Source organism: Mycteria americana, chromosome 25 (assembly GCF_035582795.1).
Source record: "Mycteria americana isolate JAX WOST 10 ecotype Jacksonville Zoo and Gardens chromosome 25, USCA_MyAme_1.0, whole genome shotgun sequence".
In the NCBI taxonomy this organism is placed as follows: Eukaryota; Metazoa; Chordata; class Aves; order Ciconiiformes; family Ciconiidae; genus Mycteria; species Mycteria americana.
Window position 1 is genome coordinate 2,498,857 of NC_134389.1, and position 21,751 is coordinate 2,520,607.

General features: G+C 70.8%; 2 protein-coding genes across 3 annotated transcripts; both read right to left on the minus strand.

Annotated features, from left to right (window-relative positions):
- Positions 1 to 470: 470 nt before the first annotated feature.
- LRRC71 (leucine rich repeat containing 71) lies at positions 471 to 3,825 on the minus strand. Of its 2 annotated transcripts, XM_075525219.1 has the most exons (15): positions 3,598 to 3,825; positions 3,396 to 3,512; positions 3,121 to 3,252; positions 2,846 to 2,921; positions 2,672 to 2,746; positions 2,490 to 2,558; positions 2,185 to 2,335; positions 2,019 to 2,102; positions 1,850 to 1,936; positions 1,610 to 1,720; positions 1,366 to 1,405; positions 1,210 to 1,274; positions 1,016 to 1,124; positions 812 to 927; positions 471 to 732 (listed from the first exon to the last, which is right to left on the minus strand). In XM_075525219.1, the coding sequence occupies exons 1-15, from the start codon at positions 3,686 to 3,688 to the stop codon at positions 613 to 615; spliced, it is 1,443 nt and encodes a 480-aa protein (XP_075381334.1). In that variant the 5' UTR covers positions 3,689 to 3,825; the 3' UTR covers positions 471 to 612. The 2 variants fall into 2 exon arrangements, with proteins under 2 accessions (XP_075381334.1, XP_075381333.1); XM_075525218.1 differs by lacking the exon at positions 471 to 732 and having other exon boundaries at positions 804 to 927; positions 1,016 to 1,271; positions 1,850 to 2,102.
- A 1,506-nt stretch (positions 3,826 to 5,331) lies between these two features.
- PEAR1 (platelet endothelial aggregation receptor 1) lies at positions 5,332 to 21,382 on the minus strand. Its single transcript, XM_075525216.1, has 23 exons — positions 21,295 to 21,382; positions 19,452 to 19,544; positions 19,258 to 19,362; positions 17,667 to 17,767; positions 17,481 to 17,573; positions 16,392 to 16,638; positions 16,193 to 16,307; positions 15,963 to 16,102; positions 15,327 to 15,539; positions 13,504 to 13,678; positions 12,307 to 12,427; positions 12,048 to 12,211; positions 11,852 to 11,954; positions 11,616 to 11,762; positions 11,362 to 11,490; positions 11,156 to 11,284; positions 9,836 to 9,964; positions 9,537 to 9,752; positions 9,348 to 9,463; positions 8,313 to 8,424; positions 8,063 to 8,116; positions 7,040 to 7,228; positions 5,332 to 5,553 (listed from the first exon to the last, which is right to left on the minus strand). The coding sequence occupies exons 2-23, from the start codon at positions 19,541 to 19,543 to the stop codon at positions 5,402 to 5,404; spliced, it is 3,042 nt and encodes a 1,013-aa protein (XP_075381331.1). The 5' UTR covers position 19,544; positions 21,295 to 21,382; the 3' UTR covers positions 5,332 to 5,401.
- Positions 21,383 to 21,751: the final 369 nt, after the last annotated feature.

The window sequence follows — 21,751 nt, forward strand, 5'->3', positions numbered from 1 at the left end:
ACGATCCGGCGGGGCCGGCAGCCGGGCCCCCCCCTCACCCCCTCGCATGGCAGCCCCGGCTCGGCCCCCCCCGCGCCCCCCCCGGCCGTGAGAGCTGGATCTAGTCTGTATAAATGCACTTTGTTCTGTTCCTCTCCGTGCTGCGGCCCCCTCCCCGCTCCCCGCTGCCTATAAATATGTACGTACGTGCACCCCTCCTGTAAATAACCACCGCCGGCCCCCCCAGCCTGCCCGGCCGGCAGCCGGGGACCGGGGGGCAGCGGGGACGCCCCGAGCACCGGGCTCTCCTCCCCGGCTGCCACCGGTGACAATCGGTGACCTGAGGGGGTGGCCGGGGAGCCCGGGGCACGTCCCACCTCCGCTCCCCCCATCCCTTCTCCCCCTCCCAGGTGTCGCGGCGATGCCAGCGCTGGGGCGTCTGATATATATATTATATATAATAGAGCCAAGACTGACCAGTTGCTGTTCGACGCCGTATAATCTGGTTTATTTTCTTCCTTTCCACGGTAAAGGTTTTGATTTTTCTTTTTTTTTTTTTTTTTTCCCCCAAGAAAAGGCAAGAAGCGAGCTCGCCTTCGCCCGCGGGCGCGCCTGCGGCTCCTCGGGGGCCGGCTAGGCGCCCGATTCCTGCCGCTCCTCCCGGCCCGGGGCTTTGGGGAGGGGGTCCTGCGGCGGCGGCAGCAGCTCCTGGAGCCGCACGAAGGCCGGGCTGGTGGGAGGGATGCGGTTCTTCTGCGGGGAAGCGGGGCGTCAGGCGCTTCCAGCCCCACGGCGCTGCCAGCCCCACGGCGATGCCAGCCCCACGGCTCACCTCCAGGGAGAGGCGCAGCAGCCCCTGCTGCCCCGGCACCTTTGGCTTCTTCTCCCGCTGCTGCCCTTCCAGCGCTGCCAGGAACGCGCCGAGGCCCCGCTCGGTGATGTGGTTGTCTGCGGAGGGAGAGGGGGGGTCGGGGACAAGCGGTGGGGGGGGCCGGTGGGGACGAGCCACCCACACCCCCCCCCCCACCTCACTCACGGGTCAGGTTGAGGTTGAGGAGCGCCCGGTTCCCCGGCAGGACGATGCTGCCCTGGTGCTGCCCGGCCTCCTCCAGCAGCGGGTGCGGTGGCTCGGCCGAATCCGGTGCCTGGACCCAGGGGGACCCCTGAGGGAGCGTGGGACCCCGGAATCGGGCACCCCGTCCCCACCCCGTCCCCCCCAGCGTCTCCCACCTCCAGGCTCTGGCCGCTCGGTTTCCCATCTCTGCCACCGCGGGCGGCTCTTGGCTCCGGCGCCGCTGGGAGGGGAGAGCAGGGAGGGAGCTGAGCAGGGCACGGCCCCCCCCCCCGCCCCCCCGTGTCCCCCCAGCCTGTCAGCCCCTCACTCACGTTTCTTGGGCTGCCTGGCCTCCTCCTTCCGCGGCGGCTCCTGTAATGGACGCTTTGCAGTTTGCAGACCCCCTGCCTCCCCCCCCTCCCCGCAGCGCACCGCAAAGCTGGAAGGGTGGGGAAACTGAGGCACGCCTAGGGCACCCCTGCTCCCAAAGCCAGGGGAGCCTGGGGATACCTGGCAGCTGCCTGCTGGGCTCCCCCCTGCCCGCCCCGCTCCCCGCACCGGCCGCCCCCTCCTCACCTTCTTCTTGGCGGGGGTTTTGCCGTGCTTGGCCGGGGGCAGCTTGTCGGGGGCCGTGCTGCCGTGCAGGCTGTAGGGACGCTCGCTCTGGCCCTCGGTCTCCTTTGGGGTCTGGGGGAGAGGGGTGCTCGGGGTGCCGGCAGCCCCCCGGGAGCCTCCGACCTTTCCCGGAGGTGAGGAGGGAACGTGCCCGCCGCAAAATGGGAAGCTGGGGGTGGGGGCGGGGGGGGGGGGTCTCACCGTACGGGACTGTCCCAGCGCCTCCGCCAAGAGCAGCCGCCTCCGCTCCACCACCTCGGCGTGCGTCAGCGCGAACGGCCCCAGGACCTGGCGGGCAGCGGGGCCGGGCTCGGGGCAGGGTCCGTCCCCAGCCGCACACCCCGCTCCCGAGGAGGCGAGGGGCACCCACCTCGGCGAGCCCGACGGCCCCCGCGTCGCCGATGTCGTTGTTCGCCAGGGACAGGGAGAGCAGGGAGCGGTTCAAGCGCAAGCCCTGGAGGACCGAGGGACGGGATGGGCGCTGGGTGGCGGGGTGCTGGGCACCCGGCTGCCCCCCGCGCCCTCCCGCTGCCCACCTGGGCGATGTAGCCGGCTCCCAGGTCCGAGATGCGGTTGAAGCTGAGGACGAGCGAGACCAGGCTGCGGTTGGAGGAGCTCAAGCTCTGCCCGATGAGCCGGGCGTCCGCGTCCCCGATGCCGTTGTTGCGCAGCGAGAGGTGGGCCAGCCTGCGGGACGGGCGGCGGAGGCCTGGGCTTCGCTGCCTGCGCTGAGGGGGGGGGTCTCGCAGCAGGCAGGGGCTGCCCGCGGCTGGGGACGCGTCGGGGGTCCCGGCAGAGCAGGGCAGAGGGACGAGCGCGGCTCGATCCGGCTCCGACTCACGCGCTCTCGCTTCCCATCAGCGTGTGGAAGGCGGGCTCGGGCAAGGGGTTCCCCTCCAGGCTGAGCGTCCTGCGGAGGAAACCCCCCCCCCCGCCCCCCGGGCGGCATTAACGATCCTCCCCTGGCACCCCCGGTTCCTCAATTAGCGATAACGAGGGAGCGCCCCTCAACCGGCCGCGTACCGGAGGCAGGGGCAGCGTGCCGGCAGTGCCGCCAGCGCCGGGAGCAGCCGCTCCGTCAGCCCGACCTTCCAGAGGCTGCGGGAGGACAAAGCGACATGGGGACCCGCTGCCGGGGAGGGGACGCAACCGGCGTCTCGGGGGGCTGCCTGTGCCCCCCTCCCTGCCCGCACTCACTGCACTGCCTGCAGGCCGGCCAGGGCGGGCAGGCACTGGCTCAGGACCCCCAGCACGTCCTCCTCGACCTTCCAGCCTGCCGGAGACGGGGAGGTCAGGGCCGCGTGACGGAACAGGGGGGAAGAGCCCCCAAACGTGGCCGTTCCCCTCCCGAGAGTGCCCGGAAGGCGCTGGCACGGCTCGGGGGGGGATCCCACAGGCTGATTTCCAGGGGCTCCTCGTCCCTGGGTGCCAGGGGGGACCCTGGGGGGGGGGGGGGGGGACGGGACCCCCACCTCGCAGGAAGACGGCGCGGACGCTCGGGGGGTCCTCGTGCTCCCGCTCCACCTGGATGCAGGGCTGGAAGTAGCTGTACTTGCGCTCGATGCGGGCGAGGACCTCCGTCAGCGCGGGCTCGGCCGGCTCCTCTGCGGGACGGGGACGAGGGTGGGGCGGGGGGTGCTGCCGGCAGCCCTGCGCTCCCCCGGGAGGGACCCCACAGACACACGGGGGGGGCTCTTCCCCCTCCCCCCATCCCCTTGCCACCCCGATGTCCCCCGGCCCCGCTCACCGTCCGCAGGGAAGCTGGGGGCCGGCCGCAGGGTGACTTTGGGGACGCCGGCGATGCCAGCCCGGGCGCAGAGCTCGGGAAAGTCCTGCTCCAGGAGGCCGGTGCACTGGTACTGCTCTGCGGGCAGGGCAGGCGGGAGGGGGGGGACATGAGAGGGACCCCCGCAGCCCCCCCCACCCCCGCCCCAGGGCCGGGGGCTCACCTGCGGCCTGCTCAGCCTTCCTCCCCGCGCTCTTCATCTCCTCCTCCACCGCCGCCTTCTCCCTGGGCGCCCGCTCCCCCCGCCGCCTCATGGCCCGCAGCTGGGGGGGGGCACCGGGGGGGGCTCAGCGACCCCCGGCACCCACTGGCCCTGCCTGGCACCCAGACCCCCCGCATCCCTGGGCCAGGGGGTCCCAGTGGGGTCCCTGTGTGGGTGAGGGGGGGTCCCAGGGCTCTATGGGGGTCCTAGGGCTGGGGGTCCTATGGGGTCCCTATGTGGGTGAGGGGGGGGTCCCAGGGACAAGGGGCCCTATGGGGGTCTCTGCGGGGGTCTCTGTAGGGGGTGAGGGGACACCCAGGGTTGGGTGGGTCCCTTGGGGGTCCCTATCGAGGTCTCCCTGCGGGTGAGGGGGGGGGTCCCAGGGCTCTATGGGGGTCCCAGGACTGGGGGCCCAATGGGGATCCCTATGTGGGTGAGGGGGGTCCCAGGGACAAGGGGCCCTATGAGGGGGTCTCTCGGCTGTGGGGTCCCCACAACAAGGGGAAAGGGGGTGTCCCAGTGGCAGGGGGCCCCATGGGGGCTCTATGGTCGTCTCCCTGGGGCGAGAGGGGGGGTCCCAGGGTTGGGTGGGTGCCATGTGGCTCCCTATGGGGGTCTTTCTGCGGGCTCCCAGGGCTGGGGGGGGGGCCCTATGGGGGTCCTCATGTGGGTGACGGGGCTCCCAGGGCGGGGGGGGGGCCCTGGGGGGGTCCCAATGGAGATCTTCCGGGGGGGGGGGGTGTCCCAGGCCTGGGGGCCCTATGCGGGTGAGGGGGGGTCCCCGGGCTGCAGGAGGCCCCATAGGGGCACGGGGGGGTTCCCAGGGCCGGAGGGGGACCCATAGAGGTCCCTATGGGGGGTCCCTGGGTGGGCCCCAGGCCTGGGTGGGGGGAGCCTATGGGGGGGGGGGGAGCCCAGGGCGGCTGCGACCTCGCTCCTCGGCCTGGGCCCGGCTGCGGGGCAACGCCTCGGCCGCGCCGCGAGGGGCGGGGCTTCGGGGCGCTGCGGCGCCTGCGCGGGGGCGGGGCCGGCCTGGAAGGGGCGGGGGCAACGCTGGGTGGGTGGGGCTGGCACGGAAAGGGCGGGGTCAGTCTGGAGGGGGCGGGGTGGCAAGGAAGGGGCGGGGCCGGCGTGGAAAGGGGCGGGGCCGGCGTGGAAAGGGGCGGGGGCTGTGTGGAAAGGGGCGGGGCCGGCGTGGAAAGGGGCGGGGGCTGTGTGGAAAGGGGAGGGGCGGGGGCTGTGTGGAAAGGGGAGGGGCGGTGTGGAAAGGGGCGGGGCCAACACCACGGCCACCTGCGGCTGGAGAGGCCGGCAGCGACACTGGGAGCACTGGGCTGTAACTGGGCCCTTACTGGGACCAGCACTGGGCCTTGCCTGGGCCCATCACCGGGTCCTTACTGGGGCCACCACTGGACCATTACTGGGCCGTTACTGGGGCCGTCACTGGGCCGTTACCGGTCCATTTCTTGTCCCATCACTGAGCCTTTATTGGGACCATCGCTGGGTCACACCCGAGCCGTTACTGGGTCCTTACTGGGACCATCACTGCCACCCCCCAGCCCCCCTCCGGCGCAGACCCCCCCTCCCGGGGACGCGGCCGCAGGCAGCCCTGGCTCACGCCGCACCGACAACCCCTTTATTCACCGCCTGTGCCCCCCCCGGGCTCGGGGACGGGGACAGGGACAGTCCCCGGGTGCCCCGTCCCCCGCAGGGCCCCTCCGTCCCCTCCCCTCCCCTCCCGGGGGGGTCCCTCGCCCCCGGTCCCTCAGCGGTCCTTCCTGCGCAGCGGCGGGGACGGCGGGTAGTGGCGGACGGGCGGCACGTCGTAGTGGCTGGGGATGTGGCTGTTCTTGGGGGAGTCGTAATGGCTGGGGGGGGCTGCGGGGGTGACGCCTTCGGCCCCCCCCGGGCAACTCTCTGCAGGGACAAGAGGAGGCTGTAAGGGGCCATGTGTCCCCCCCCAACCAGGGCCATGCAGCCCCCGTCACCGAGGCCATGTCCCCCCCCGGGCCATGCAGTCCCTGTCACTAAGGCCATGTGTGTCCCCCCCCCAACCAGGGCCATGCAGCCCCTGTCACCGAGGCTCTGTGTCCCCCCCCGGGCCATGCAGCCCCCATCACTGAGCCTGTGTCCCCCCCAGGGCCATGCAGCCCCCACCACCGAGGCCGTGTCCCCCCCGGGGCTGTGCAGTCCCTGTCATCAAGGCCATTCCCCCCCCCCCAGGGCCACGCAGCCCCCGTCACCAGAGCCATGTCCCCCCCCGGGCCACGCAGCCCCCGTCACCAGAGCCATGTCCCCCCCCCCGGGGCCACGCAGCCCCCATCACCAGAGCCATGTCCCCCCCCCCCCGGGGCCACGAAGCCCCCGTCACCAGAGCCATGTCCCCCCCCCGGGGCCACGCAGCCCCCGTCACCAGAGCCATGTCCCCCCCCGGGCCACGCAGCCCCCGTCACCAGAGCCATGTCGTCCCCCCCCGGGGCCACGCAGCCCCCGTCCCCAGAGCCATGTCCCCCCCCCGGGGCCACGCAGCCCCCGTCACCAGAGCCATGTCCCCCCCCCCCCAGGGCCACGCAGCCCCCGTCACCAGAGCCATGTCCCCCCCCCAGGGCCATGCAGCCCCCGTCACCAGAGCCATGTGTCCCCCCCCAGGACCATGCAGCCCCCGTCACCAGAGCCATGTCCCCCCCCGGGCCCCGCAGCCCCCGTCACCAGAGCCATGTCCCCCCCTCCCCCGGGGCCACGCAGCCCCCGTCCCCAGAGCCATGTCGTCCCCCCCCGGGGCCCCGCAGCCCCCGTCACCGGAGCCATGTCCCCCCCCCGGGGCCACGCAGCCCCCGTCACCGGAGCCATGTCCCCCCCCCGGGGCCACGCAGCCCCCGTCCCCAGAGCCATGTCGTCCCCCCCCGGGGCCCCGCAGCCCCCGTCACCGGAGCCATGTCCCCCCCCCGGGGCCACGCAGCCCCCGTCCCCAGAGCCATGTCCCCCCCCGGGGCCACGCAGCCCCCGTCCCCAGAGCCATGTCGTCCCCCCCCGGGGCCCCGCAGCCCCCGTCCCCAGAGCCATGTCCCCCCCCCCGGGCCCCGCAGCCCCCGTCACCAGAGCCATGTCCCCCCCCCGGGGCCACGCAGCCCCCGTCCCCAGAGCCATGTCCCCCCCCGGGGCCACGCAGCCCCCGTCCCCAGAGCCATGTCGTCCCCCCCCGGGGCCCCGCAGCCCCCGTCCCCAGAGCCATGTCCCCCCCCCCGGGCCCCGCAGCCCCCGTCACCAGAGCCATGTCCCCCCCCGGGGCCCCGCAGCCCCCGTCCCCAGAGCCATGTCCCCCCCCGGGGCCACGCAGCCCCCGTCCCCAGAGCCATGTCCCCCCCCGCCAGGCTCGCCGGGGCCGGGCCCCCCCCCGCCGTACCCTCCTGGGGAGGCTCCTGGAGGAGCCCGATGCCGGTGCAGGACACCTCCCGCCCCACCGGGGATTTCATCTCCACGTAGCTGCCCTCGGGGGACTTGGCGGGGGGGGGGGGCAGCTCCTTGATGGTGGCGTAGGGGCTCTCGCTGGCCAGGGAGCTGGCGCTGGCCCCCAGCCCCTCCGGGGGTGGGTCTGGGGGAGAAGGACTTGGGGGGGTCCCCACGGCAGGGAGCGGAGGGGAGAGGGAGCGGCCGTGGCCGGCCGTGGCCCAGGCAAGTCCCAGCCCCAGCCCTTCCCCACCCCGTCCTGGCCCCTTCCCCGTCCCATCCCCACCCCATCCCAGTCCTTTCCCCATCCCATCCCTTCCCCACCCCAGCCCCATCCCATCCCTGTCTCTTCCCCACCCCATCCCCATCCCATTCCTGCCTCTTCCCCCTCCCATCCCCATTCTTTTCCCATCCCATTCCCAACCCTTCCCCACCCCATCCTTTTCCCATCCCATCCCCACCCCATTCCAGCCCTCTCCCATCCCCAGCCCTTCCCCACACCATCCCGGCCCCTTCCCCATCCCATCCCCATCCCGTCCCAGTCCTTTCCCCATCCCATTCCATCCCTGTCGCTTCCCCACCCCATCCCCATCCCATCCCTGCCTCTTCCCCCTCCCCACCTCATTCCAGCCCTGCCCATCCCCATCCCATCCCTGTCTCTTTCCCATCCCATCCCTGTCTCTTTCCCATCCCATCCCATCCCATCCCATCCCCATCCCATTCCCATCCCTCCCCACCCCACCCCAATCCCATCCCCATCCCTTCCCCACCCCAGCCCCATCCCATTCCTGTCTCTTCCCCATCCCATCCCCATTCTTTTCCCATCCCGTTCCCAACCCTTCCCCACCCCATCCTTTTCCCATCCCATCCCCAGCCCTTCCCCACACCATCCCAGCCTCTTCCCCATCCCATCCCCACCCCGTCCCTGTCCTTTCCCCACCCCACCCCACCCCGTCCCGGTCCCCTCCCCACCCCATACCTTTGCCGTGGTACTGCCCCAGGCTGCAGCTGTAGCTCCGGTCCAGCTGCCCCCCTGCAAGGGGGCAGGTTTGAGGTGTCCCCCCCTTCCACCCCCCCCTCCCCCCCCCCCAGCATGACCGTGCTTCACCCAACCCGCCCCAGCACCTTCCCGGCAGCTCCTGAGCAGGGAGGGGACCCAGGTGTCCCCTCGGCTCTGGCCAAGGTCCCCGCCGGCTCCCCGAGAGCTGCCCCCCCCCACCCCCCCTTACCTCTGGGGCTCAGGGCGGGTGCCCCGAGGTGCTTCCAGTCGGGGGGCAGCGTGGCGTTGCCATCGGGGCCGTAGGGTCTCTCCGTGCCGGGGAAGAGCTGGGTGCCGGGCACCTGGAGCCCAAGCAGGGGATGGATTGGCCACGAGGCTCCCGGCAGCGGTGCCGTGCCAGGCCGTGCCGTGCCACGCTGCACTGCGCAACACCGTGCCGCACCGCGCAACACCGCGCTGCAGCATGCAACGCTACCGTGCACCATGCAACACCGTGCTGCACCATGCAACACTATGGTGCACTGTGCAACACCGTGCTGCACCATGCAACACTGCCGTGCACCATGCAACACCGTGCTGCACCACGCAACGCTACGGTGCACCGTGCAACACCATGCTGTACCATGCAACGCTACCGTGCTGCACCGTGCAACACCGTGCTGCACCACGCAATGCTACGGTGCACCGTGCAACACCGTGCTGTACCGTGCAACACCGTGCTGCACCGTGCAACACTGTGCTGCACCGTGCAACGCTACGGTGCACCGTGCAACCCCATGGTGCACCATGCAACACCGTGCTGCACCATGCAACGCTATGGTGCACTGTGCAACACCGTGCTGTACCATGCAACACCGTGCTGCACCGTGCAACGCTACAGTGCACCATGCAACACCGTGCTGTACCATGCAATGCTACGGTGCACCATGCAACACCGTGCTGTACCATGCAACACCGTGCTGCACCGTGCAACACTGTGCTGCACCATGCAACGCTACGGTGCACCGTGCAACCCCATGGTGCACCATGCAACACCGTGCTGCACCATGCAACGCTATGGTGCACTGTGCAACACCGTGCTGTACCATGCAACACCGTGCTGCACCGTGCAACGCTACGGTGCACCGTGCAACACCATGGTGCACCACGCAACACTACGGTGCACCCTGCAACACCGTGCTGCACCGCGCAACGCCGTGCTGCACGCACCACGGCGCATTATGCAACGCCGTGCCACGCTGCACCGTGCCGCGCCACGCCGTACCTTGAGGGAGCTGGCTCTGTCCTGGGCGCCGGGGCCGGCGGCCGGCGGCGCGCACTGGGACAGGGTGTGGTAGCTGGGGTTGGAGTAGTAGTGCCTGTGGTGGCTCGGTGGCACATCTGGGGGGACAGGCGTCAGCCCGGCGCAGCGGGGCCACCGGGGCTGGGGCCGCGTCCCTGCCGCCAGGCTCACCTGGCACCACGTAGTCGGAGGTGTCCGTCTGTCCCGCCGTGTAGGCCACGGCCAGGTGCCGGCTCTCCTTCGCCTTCTGCCGGTGACGGTAACACAGGGCCACGGCCACCACGGCCACCAGCAACGCCACCAGGGCCACCAGGCTGAGCACCAGCCCCAGGGAGCCGGAGGCTGCGGGGGGGGCCGGCAGGACGGTGTAGGGCTGCTCGGGGGTCCCTATGGGGGGGGGGACACGGACACAGGGTCCTTAGGGGGGGGCAGGGACCCCGGTGGGGCCCCCCCGCTCCGCGCCCACTCACCGGCCTCGCAGTGGGGCCCGATCCTGCCCGGGGCGCAGGGGCACGCCCCGCTGGCCGGGTGGCAGGTGGCGTTGTGGGGACAGCGGCAGAGCTGGTCACACCGGAGCCCGAAGGTCCCGGGGGGACAGGCTGGGGGCACAGGGGGTGGGGGAGCCAGAGCCATACTGCCCGGGACCGTATGGCTCCATATGGGGGCCATACAGCTCCGTACTGCCCGGGACCGTATGGCTCCATATGGGGGCCATACAGCTCCGTACTGCCCGGGACCATATAGCTCCATACTGGGACCATAGAGCTCCATACTGCCCGGGACCATATAGCTCCATACTGGAACAATACAGCTCTATACTGCCTTGGACTGTATAGCTGCATACCAGGACCGTATAGCTCCATACTGCCTGGGACCACGTAGCTCCATACCAGGACCCTACAGCTCCATACTGCCTGGGACCGTATGGCTCCATACTGGGACCATAGAGCTCCATACTGCCTGGGACCATATAGCTCCATACTGGAACAATACAGCTCTATACTGCCTTGGACTGTATAGCTCCATAGTGGGACCATATAGCTCCATAGTGGGACCATATAGGTCCATAGTGGGACCATATAGCCCCATAGTGCCCATGACTGCATAGCTCCATACCGGAACTATATAGCCCCATAGTGCCCAGGACAGTATAGCTCCATACTGGGACCATATAGGTCCATACCGGAACCATATAGCTCCATAGTGCCCAGGACTGCATAGCCCCGTACTGGGACTATACAGCCCCATAGTGCCTGGGACCATATAGCTCCATATTGGGACCATATATCTCCATACTGCCCAGGGCTGCATAGCTCCATAGTGGCATCCATATAGCCCCATAGTGCCTGTGACCATGTACCTCCATACTGGGCCCATATATCTCCATACTCGGCCCATATAGCTCCATACTGGGCCCATATAGCTCCATACTAGGCTCATATATCTCCATACTGGGCTCATATATCTCCATACTGGGCCCATATAGCTCCATACTGGGCCCATATATCTCCATACTGGGCTCATATATCTCCATACTGGGCCCATATAGCTCCATACTGGGCCCATATAGCTCCATACTCGGCCCATATAGCTCCATACTGGGCCCATATAGCTCCATACTGGGCCCATATAGCTCCATACTGCCCAGGACGGAGCCGGGTAGGGGTAACCCCTATGGCCCTGGGCAGTTCTCTCTCTCTCCTGCCCCCCCGAACCCCCAGGCTGGATCCGGGGGGCACAGACCCCCGGGGGGGTGAGGGGGGGCAGGAGGGGCCCGTGCCGGGCTCTACCTTCTCCGCAGCGTGGCCCCGTCCAGCCGGCCGGGCAGCGGCAGGTCCCCTCGGCGGGGTGGCACGTCCCCCCGTGGTGGCACAGGCAGGGCTCGGCGCAGGCGTCCCCCCAGGAGCCGGGGGCGCAGGCTGGGGAGGGGAGGGGTCACCCCCGCTCCCCACGCTCCGTCCCGTGTCCCCCCCCCCCCCCGTGGCCCCCCACTCACGCTGGGAGCAGCGGGGTCCCCGCCAGCCCGGGGCGCAGAGGCAGGAGCCGTTGGCGGGGTGGCAGGAGGAGCCGTTGGCGCAGGAGCAGCTCAGGGAGCAGCGCTTGCCGTAGCGGCCGGGCGGGCAAGCTGGGGTGAGACGAGCGCGCCCGGTCTCAGCCCAGGGGTCGGGGAGGGTGGGTTAGGAGCAACGTGCGATTTTTTTTTTTTTTGTGGTTGGTTTTGGGGGGGGTGGGGGGGTGGGGGGCACTCACGGCGCTGGCAGGTGGGGCCGCGGTACCCTGGGGTGCAGGAGCAGGACCCGTCCAGGGGCGAGCAGGCAGCCCCGTTGCGGCAGGAGCAGGGCGTGCGGCAGCCCCGGCCCCAGAAGCCCTGGGGGCAGCCCTGCTTGCACTGCGGCCCTGCGAGGAGGATGAGCGATGAAGGCCGAAGGCTGCGAGGGCAGCGGGGTCCGTCCCCTCCCTGGATCCCCCCCCCCCCCCGCCCTTACCCGTCCAGCCGGGCAGGCAGCGGCACTCTCCCGTCACCGGATCGCAACCATCGGCGTGGGCGCAGTCGCACCGCCGCCCGCAGCCCACCCCGAACGTCCCGTTCTGGGGTACGGGGACAGGTCAGGGGGTCAGCGCCGGGGACGGTGGCACCGAACCCCGGCGCAGGCAGCAGGGGCGCAGGCGGGCAGGACTCACCGGGCAGGGCTGCAGGCAGCGGGGGCCCCGCCAGCCCGGCGAGCAGCGGCAGGTCCCGCTCTGGGGGTCACAGGCAGCCCCGTGGGCGCACTCGCAGCTCCGGTTGCAGCCGGGACCCCAAGCGCCGGCGGGACACGGCGTGGAGCAGTTGGGTCCGTGCCAGCCTGCGGGATACGGGGGACGGCGGGGGTGGGCACGGGGGATGGGGATGGGGACCCCCCCCCGCTCCCCAGCCACCCCACCCGGGGTGTTCACCCACCTTCCTTGCAGAGGCAGGAGCCATCGAGCGGGGAGCAGGCGAGGGCGTGCTGGCAGGAGCAGCGCCCCGAGCAGTTCACCCCGAAGGTGTCGGGGGGGCACAGGGAGGAGCAGTGCTCGTCCTGGGGGGGGGGAGGGGGGGGTGAAGACCTCAGGGCAGCCGGGACCCCCACCCAGGGCTGGGGAAAGGACCCTGGGGAATCCCCTGGCCCTCCTCTTGGCATCCTGGTGCTGGAGGGAGAGTGGGGGACCCCAAAACCCCCATGGGAACCCTGAGGTTGCCCGGACCCCCAAGTTGCCCCCCAGGGATGCCCACATGCCCATGGCCCCCCCCGCCCCCCAAGGGATGCCCAGACCCCGAAACTGCCCCCACAGATAACAAGAGCCCCCGACCCATCCCCAAGGATGCCCAGACCCCTGTGTTCCCCCCAGGGATGCCCAGCCCCCACACTCCCCCCAGGACCACCCAGACCCCCACAATCGCCCCCCAGGACCACCCAGACCCCCACTCTCCCCCCCCCAGAACCACCCAGACCCCCACAATTGCCCCCCAGGACCACCCAGGCCCCCACTCTGCCCCCTAAAACCACCCAGACCCCCACACTCCCCGCCCAGAACCACCCAGACCCCCACTCTCCCCCCCCCGAGCCACCCAGACCCCCACAATCGCCCCCCAGGACCACCCAGACCCCCACTCTGCCCCCCCCCCAGAACCACCCAGACCCCCACAATCGCCCCCCAGGACCACCCAGACCCCCACTCCCCCCCCAGAACCACCCAGACCCCCACACTCCCCTCCCCCCGAACCACCCAGACCCCCACCACTCTCCCCCTAGGGATGCCCAGACCCCCATTCTCCCCCCCTCCCCCCCCCCCAGGACCACCCATCCCCTCACGCTCCCTCCAAAACCACCCAGACCCCCACACTCCCCCCCAGGACCACCCAGACCCGCACTGTCCCCCCTCCAGGACCACCCAGACCCCCACCACTCTCCCCCTAGGGATGCCCAGACCCCCATTCTCCCCCCCCCAGGACCACCCATCCCCTCACGCTCCCCCCAAAACCACCCAGACCCCCACACTCCCCCCCAGAACCGCCCAGACCCCCACTCTCCCCCACCCCCAGCACCACCCAGCCCCCCCCCCACCCCGGCATTCCCCCCCCCCCCCCGCCCCCGCGCCCCCCGCGCCCCCGCACCGTGTAGCCGGGGGGGCAGCGGCAGAGGCCGGTGGTCCCGTCGCAGGCCCCCCCGTGCAGGCAGAGGCAGGGCTGCAGGCAGCCGGCCCCGAAGGACCCGGGGGGGCAACTCTCGTTGCAGAAGAGCCCGGCCCAGCCCGGGCGACAGACGCAGTCCCCGAGCAAGGGGTGGCAGCTGGGGACACCCGCTCAGCGCCCAGCGAGCCCAGCGCGGGGCACTGGGCGTGCTGGGAGGGGGCTTTGCAAAGGGGGGGGGGGCGCAAAGCGTCTGCCCCCGGCGGGGGGGAACTTCGTCCTGGCCACCCGGCCAGCACCCCGGCTCGCTGGGGAGGGTACTGGGGGGAGCGGGGATACTGGGGGGAGTGGGGATACTGGGGGGGAGTGGGGATACTGGGGGGAGCAGGGATACTGGGGGGAAGGTGGGGATACTGGGGGGAGTGGGGATACTTGGGGGGGAGTGGGGATACTGGGGGGGAAGTGAGGATACTGGGGGGGAAGTGGGGATACTGGGGGGGAAGTGGGGATACTGGGGGGAGTGGGGATATTGGGGGGACTGCAGATATTGGGGGGGAAGTGAGGATACTGGGGGGAGCGGGGATACTGGGGGGAGTGGGGATACTGGAGGGAAGGTGGGGATACTGGGGGGGAGTGGGAATACTGGGGGGAGCAGGGATACTGGGGGGAGTGGGGATACTGGGGGGGAGTGGGGATACTGGGGGGAGCAGGGATACTGGGGGGAAGGTGGGGATACTGGGGGGAGTGGGGATACTTGGGGGGGAGTGGGGATACTGGGGGGGAAGTGAGGATACTGGGGGGGAAGTGGGGATACTGGGGGGAGTGGGGATATTGGGGGGACTGCAGATATTGGGGGGGAAGTGAGGATACTGGGGGGAGTGGGGATATTGGGGGAGAGTGGGGATACTGGGGGGATTGGGGATGCTGGGGGGGAAGTGAGGATACTGGGGGGAGTGGGGATATTGGGGGGAGTGGGAATACTGGGGGGAGCAGGGATACTGGGGGGAGCAGGGATACTGGGGGGAAGGTGGGGATACTGGGGGGAGTGGGGATACTGGGGGAGAAGTGAGGATACTGGGGGGGAAGTGAGGATACTGGGGGGAGTGGGGATATTGGGGGGGAGTGGGAATACTGGGGGTAGCAGGGATACTGGGGGGAGTGGGGATACTGGGGGGAGTGGGGATGCTGGGGGGGAAGTGGGGATACTGGGGGGGAAGTGGGGATACTGGGGGGGAGTGGGGATACTGGGGGGGACTGCAGAAACTGGGGGGGAAGTGGGGATACTGGGGGGAGTGGGGATACTGGGGGAAGCGGGGATATTGGGGGGAGGCAAGGATACTGGGGGAGTGAGGATACTGGGGGGAGGCGGGGATACTGGGGGGGAGTGGGGATACTGGGGGGGGAAGCAGGGATACTGGGGGGAGTGGGGATACTGGGGGGAGCAGGGATACTGGGGGGAGTGGGGATACTGGGGGGAGCAGGGATACTGGGGGGAGCAGGGATACTGGGGAGAAAGCGAGGATACTGGGGGGCAGCGAGGGTACTGGGGGAGGAGCGGGGATACTGGGGGGCAGCGAGGGCACTGGGGGAGGAGCAGGGATACTGGGGGGCAGCGAGGGTACTGGGGGGCAGTGAGGGCACTGGGGGGGAGCGGGGATACTGGGGGGCAGTGAGGGCACTGGGTGGCAGCGAGGGTACTGGGGGAGGAGCGGGGATACTGGGGGGCAGCGAGGGTACTGGGGGGCAGCGAGGGCACTGGGGGGGAGCGGGGACGCTGGGGGAGGCGGGGCGGGAGGGGGGGCTCCTACCTCTGGCTGTGCTGGGGGTGGCAGAGGCAGCGGCTCTGGCAGCGGAGGCCGTAGAGGCCGGGCAGGCACCGGCGCTCCTGGCAGCGGCTGCCCTGGAAGCCGGCCTCGCACAGGCAGCCCCCGTCCACGTGGAAGCACTGGCCCCCGTTGGCACAGTCGCAGCTCTCCTGGCAGCCCTGCCCGTACCGGCCCACCGGGCACCTCTCCCGGCACCTGCGGGGGGGGGGGGGGGAACGGGGGTAACGTGGCCCCCGGACCCCCGGCTCCCGGACCCCCCCCCCCCCCCCCCGCCTTTGCACCAAGCTGAGGCCGTCCAGCTCATTGCACGCCAGGCTGGGGGGAACCGGGCTGGCCCTGCCCGCGCGAAGACCTGGCGCTGGCAGCAGCGGGGCTCGGCGGCCCCGTCCTCGCCTGCCTCATCCCCGTGTACCCCCAGCCACCCCTTGTACCCCTGTCCCCGTGTGCCCCCTCCCTGTGCACCCCCATCTCCATCTGCCCCCAGCCCCCGTGTGCCCCCAGCCCCATGTACCCCCATCCCGAAGCGCCCCGTCCCCATGGGTCACATCCCCTGGTACCCCCATCCCCTGGTACCCCCATGCCCCTCTACCCCCTCCCCGTGCCCGGTCCCCCCCTCACTGCTCTCCGGTGAAGCCGGGGGCACACTGGCACTGCCCCATCCCCCGGGGGTCACAGTGGCCCCCGTTGTGGCAGCGACACTCGCCCTGGCAGCCGGGGCCGAAGCGGCCGGGGGGGCACGGCACGGAGCAGATCTCCCCCTGCGAAGGAGCATCAGGGTCGGCAGGGGAAACTGAGGCAGGCATCACGTTGCGGCGAGGGGAGGGGGGGGGGGGTCGCAGCCCACCTACCATCCATCCGTGGGGACAGACGCAGGCGCTGGTGCCGGGGGGGTGGCAGATGCCCCCGTTCTGGCAGGGGCAGGGGCTGTCGCAGGGTGTCCCCTCGGGGCAGGGCACCTCGCAGCTGCGGGGGGGGGGGGGAGGCGAGGGGTGAGCGGGACCCCTGCCTGGGGGGTGCTGGGGTGGGGTGGGGGGGACACCTACTCACAGGGGGCCGGCCAGCCCCGGGGGGCAGAGGCAGGCGCCGGTGGAGGCGTTGCAGGGGGCCCGGTGGTGGCAGGGGCAGGGGAGGTGGCAGCCCTGGCCGTAGGTGCCGGGTGGGCACGGCTGGCGGCACAGCGGGTCGGCGAAGCCGGGGGGGCAGGAGCAGGCCCCGCTCAGGGGGTCGCAGGGGGCCCCGTGGTGGCAGTCGCAGCGGTGCGCACAGCCCGGCCCCCACGACTGCTCGTCACACTCTGCACGGGGGAGACCTCCAGTACCTCCCCGTCCCCATCCATCCATCCCCATCCCATCCCAACCCATCCCATCCCCATCCCCATCCCAATCCCATCCCCATCCTATCTTCATCACCATCTTATCTCCATCCCAACCCATCCCCATCCTATCTCCATCCCCATCCCGTGCGTATCCCATCCCATCTCCATCCCCATCCCAATCCCAATCTCTCCCCATCCCATTCTCCATTCTCCATCCCCATCCCATCTCCATCCCCATCTCATCCCCATCCTATCTCCATCCCCATCCCAATCCCATCCCCATCCTATCTTCATCACAATTTTATCTCCATCCCAACCCATCCCCATCCCATGCGTATCCCATCCCAATCCCATCCCCAACCCAATCCCAATCTCTCCCCGTCCCATTCTCCATCTCCATCCCTATGCTATCACATCCCATCTCCATCCCCATCCCAATCCCATCCCAATCTCTCCCCATCCCATTCTCCATCCCCATCCCACCCTCATGCCAATCCCATCCCCATCCTATCTCCATCACTATTTTATCTCCACCCCAACCCATCCCCATCCCATCTCCATCCCCATCCCATCTCTGTCCCCATTCTATTCTCCATCCCTGTTCCCAATCCCATCCCCATCCCGATCTCCGTCCATATCCCATCCCAATCCCATCCCCATCCCATCTCCATCCCACTCCCCTCCCTCTCCCCATCCCCATCCCCGTCGACCACCGGGCCGTCCCACCCCAGGCTGCCCACCCCTCCAGGGAAACCCGCTGTCCCACCCTACCACCCCCAGCTGGGTGGGTGCCCCCCAGCACCCCGACACCCGTCCCTCACCGCTGGAGCAGTCGGCACCCCGCCAGCCCGGCTCGCACTGGCAGAGGTCGGGAGCCACGCACCGGCCGTGGACGCACTCCTGGGTGCAGCGCGCTGCGGGGACACAGCCGGGGGGGGGGGGGGGAAGGGGCTGAGCCAGGATCGGGCCCTCAGGGTCCCCCCGCTCGCCCCGCTCGCCCCACTCACGGACGCAGGTGTCCCGGCTCTCGTAGTAGCCCAGGCAGCACTGGTAGCGCCTCCGGTAGTCGGTGCGGACCGCCTGCCGGTACTCGGTGCGGTACACGATCCTGCGCCCCACACCAGCGCCGTCAGGATGGGGACAGCCCCGCTCCAGCCCCCCATGGCCTTGGGGACACCCTGCAGTGGGGCAGCCCAGCCCCCCATAGCCTTGGGGACACCCTGCAGTGGGGCAGCCCCGCTCCAGCCCCCCATGGCCTTGGGGACACCCCGCAGTGGGGCAGCCCAGCCCCCCATAGCCTTGGGGACACCCTGCAGTGGGGCAGCCCCGCTCCAGCCCCCCATAGCCATGGGGACACCCTGCAGTGGGGCAGCCCCGCTCCAGCCCCCCATGGCCTTGGGGACACCCTGCAGTGGGACAGCCCAGCCCCCCATGGCCTTGGGGACACCCTGCAGTGGGACAGCCCCGCTCCAGCCCCCCATAGCCATGGGGACACCCTGCAGTGGGGCAGCCCCGCTCCAGCCCCCCATGGCCTTGGGGACACCCTGCAGTGGGGCAGCCCCGCTCCAGCCCCCCATGGCCTTGGGGACACCCTGCAGTGGGACAGCCCCGCTCCAGCCCCCCATAGCCATGGGGACACCCTGCAGTGGGGCAGCCCCACTCCAGCCCCCCATGGCCTTGGGGACACCCTGCAGTGGGGCAGCCCCGCTCCAGCCCCCCATGGCCTTGGGGACACCCCGCAGTGGGGCAGCCCCGCTCCAGCCCCCCATGGCCTTGGGGACACCCTGCAGTGGGACAGCCCAGCCCCCCATGGCCTTGGGGACAGCCTGCAGTGGGGCAGCCCCGCTCCAGCCCCCCATGGCCTTGGGGACACCCTGCAGTGGGACAGCCCAGCCCCCCATGGCCTTGGGGACAGCCTGCAGTGGGGCAGCCCCGCTCCAGCCCCCCATGGCCTTGGGGACACCCCGCAGTGGGGCAGCCCCGCTCCAGCCCCCCATGGCCTTGGGGACACCCTGCAGTGGGGCAGCCCCGCTCCAGCCCCCCATGGCCTTGGGGACACCCTGCAGTGGGACAGCCCCGCTCCAGCCCCCCATAGCCATGGGGACACCCTGCAGTGGGGCAGCCCCACTCCAGCCCCCCATGGCCTTGGGGACACCCTGCAGTGGGGCAGCCCCGCTCCAGCCCCCCATGGCCTTGGGGACACCCCGCAGTGGGGCAGCCCCGCTCCAGCCCCCCATGGCCTTGGGGACACCCTGCAGTGGGACAGCCCAGCCCCCCATGGCCTTGGGGACAGCCTGCAGTGGGGCAGCCCCGCTCCAGCCCCCCATGGCCTTGGGGACACCCTGCAGTGGGACAGCCCAGCCCCCCATGGCCTTGGGGACAGCCTGCAGTGGGGCAGCCCCGCTCCAGCCCCCCATGGCCTTGGGGACACCCCGCAGTGGGACAGCCCCGCTCCAGCCCCCCATGGCCTTGGGGACACCCCGCAGTGGGGCAGCCCCGCTCCAGCCCCCCATGGCCTTCGGGACACCCTGCAGTGGGGCAGCCCAGCCCCCCATGGCCTTGGGGACACCCCGCAGTGGGGGGCCGGGGTGCCCCCACCTCTGCTGCAGGCAGGGCAGGGGGGAGCCCGGCGCCCCGGCACAGGGCTCGGCGGAGGACACGACGTGGGGTTTGGTGTAGGACTCCTTCACCGCCGCCGTGAAGCTGCCGGAGGAGAGGACACGGGGTGACGACGCGTCCCCGGGGTGCCCCGCCGCCGTCACCCCCTCCCTCCCCGGTCCCCCCGGTCCTACCTCTCCCAGTAGCTGCAGACGTTGGGGTCGCTGGGGCGCAGGGCGGCCAGGAGGCAGGCGTGCAGCGCCAGCGCCGCGGCCCGCAGCACCATCCTGTACGGGGGGGACGACGGCTTTGCCCCTCCGCCTCGCCGCATTCCTGCTCCCCACCCACCGCCCCCGGCCCCGGCTTCAGCGCAGGATCCGGCCTCCCCGCGGGGCCGGCTTCGCATTCCTCCGTGCGCGGGAACAGCCCCAACCCCGGCCCCCGCCGCTCCCCCCAGCACCGACCTGTGCCAAGGGGAAACTGAGGCACGGCCGCTCAGCAGCCGGCGTGGCCCCGCGCAGCCCCATCTCCGCATCCCGAAACGCCCTAGGGCTCCATCCTGGGGTCACCCTGACCTCTCCCACCGCGCCCCATCCCGGTGCGGGATGCTGCCGGGGTGGGGTACCCGGGGTGCCGGGAAGGAGTTCAGCACCGCGGCTCTCGGCCCTGGCGCGACGCCCCGTGGCCCCGTTTCAACCCGTTTCGTGTTTATTCCCAGTTGCGTTTCCTGGATCCGTCGGCTTCTTGCTCAACCCAACGAGGGTTCAGCTTTGCCGGGGCGGCTCTGGGATCACCGCCAGCCTGGGGGCCGGTGTGGGGGGGAACAGCGAGCCCCCCGAGCCCACGGTGCCGTGTTTACCGGGACGCGTGTTTTACGGCTAAACACCCGCGTGCTACGGGAGGAAACAGAGGTTTCCTGGTCGGCACAGCTGGATTTACGGCCGCTTCCGTGCCGCTCCGGCCGTGGGACACCCCAAAGGTGCCGCCCCAGCAGCCCCCCGAGTCCATCCTCCCCCTCGCCGGGGTCGGTGCTGCGGTTTGGGGCCAAATAAGGGGGTGGAGGGAGGGAGCGACCCCCCCTTTGTCCGGGAGTGGCCAGTTTCGGGTGGAAAAACCGTTTAGTGGGAACGTTTCCCCCTGTTTCCCTTCAGCTCCTGGAATTAATTGCTCATCCGCAGGCAAAATTCCCTCCCCCGGACCCTCCCGGGGGGCAGATTTGGGGGCACCCCCCAGCCCTCCCCATGGCCCCGCTGCCGGCCCCATCCCCTGCTCCAGCAATGGGGGGGGTGGGGGGGTGTCCGGGGGTCCCAGCGCTGCTGCGAACAACAGGAACCGCTGGGAGATGCTGGCAGGAAAAGCGAGGAGTCATCAAAACACGCCGGCCAGCCCCATCTGCTCCTCACTGGGGGGCCCAGCCGCGGGGAAAAGCCCCCCCAAAAAGTCGCCATAGTGGCAAGAGACCCCCCAAGAGCCAGCGCTCCCCACCCCAGGGGTGCCACCGAGTGCACTCGGAGCGGGATGGGGAGCATCGCCCACCGGTGACAAGGCACAGGATCCCCGGCGTGGGGCCAGGGTGAGGGCAGGGGACCAGGGGACCAGCCCTGCCCCGTCCCCACGGGGGACACGGTGCTGGGGCCCCCCCCGGAGCCGCTATCTCTGCCCCAGCGCTTCCTCCGCCACGGCCCGGGGGCTGACGCGTTTCCTCCGGGGGCTGCGAACCCACGGGGACGGGGCTGGGCGAGGGTGAGGGTGGCGAGGATGAAGGTCAGGGACAGGGTCAGGGTTAGGGTCAGGGTTAAACGGGGTCGCCGCAGGCTGTCGCAGCACCGTCCCACGCCCCAGCCGCTGTCCCCCCCGCCGCCGTCCCCTCGCCACTGTCCCCTCGCCTTGGCCGTGGGAACCTGCAACGGCCCCAAGCCCCCCGCCACGGCGCTGGGGACCGTCCCCTCCGGCACCGCGCCGGCAGGGCACGGCGCAACCCCCCCAACCCCACCCCGGGGACCTGGGGTGCCCTGGGCCGGGGACGGTGGCACTCACCTGGCCGGGGGCCGCGGCGGCGGGCAGGGTCGGGGTGCGATGGCCCCACGCGGGGCTGGCCTGGTTGTGGGCTCGGCCAGCCGGGACGGAGCAGCGCGGCCGTCGGAAGCGGAGGGAGGGCCGGAGCCACTCTCAGGAAGTTTGGACGCAGAGACGACTACGGAAAAGGGAAAAAAATAAAAAACCTTAGGGTTTTTTTTTCTTTTTCTTTTTTTTTTTTTTTTTTTCTGGCCAGAAACCAGTGGGTTTTGGAACAAGAAGATCGCCGGGGACGCTCGCACACGGCGCTGGGTGGGGAGGGGTTCCGTGGGGACGTCCCGGCGTGGCCCCTCGGCCGGGTCCCGGTGCTGAAGGGTGTCCCCGTCCCCCGGGGGGTCTGCGGGGACCCGTGACCCCCTCGGCAGCGGGGCCAGCCCTGCCCGCCCCACGGCCGGTGACGGCGGGACTCTGCGCGGGA

What these genes read in the sequence shown, in the direction of transcription:
- PEAR1 (XM_075525216.1), bottom strand. Translation starts at nt 19,543, where the DNA reads ATGGTGCTGCGGGCCGCGGCGCTGGCGCTGCACGCCTGCCTCCTGGCC. An exon ending in GAGCCGGGACACCTGCGTCC is followed by an intron (nt 17,574 to 17,666) that starts GTGAGTGGGGCG and finishes GTGTCCCCGCAG; the next exon opens with CGCGCTGCACCCAGGAGTGC. An exon ending in CCAGGAGCCTCCCCAGGAGG is followed by an intron (nt 5,554 to 7,039) that starts GTACGGCGGGGG and finishes TTGTCCCTGCAG; the next exon opens with AGAGTTGCCCGGGGGGGGCC.
- LRRC71 (XM_075525219.1), bottom strand. Translation starts at nt 3,688, where the DNA reads ATGAGGCGGCGGGGGGAGCGGGCGCCCAGGGAGAAGGCGGCGGTGGAG. An exon ending in GAAGGCTGAGCAGGCCGCAG is followed by an intron (nt 3,513 to 3,597) that starts GTGAGCCCCCGG and finishes CCCTGCCCGCAG; the next exon opens with AGCAGTACCAGTGCACCGGC. An exon ending in CGCTGGGACAGTCCCGTACG is followed by an intron (nt 1,721 to 1,849) that starts GTGAGACCCCCC and finishes CCTCTCCCCCAG; the next exon opens with ACCCCAAAGGAGACCGAGGG.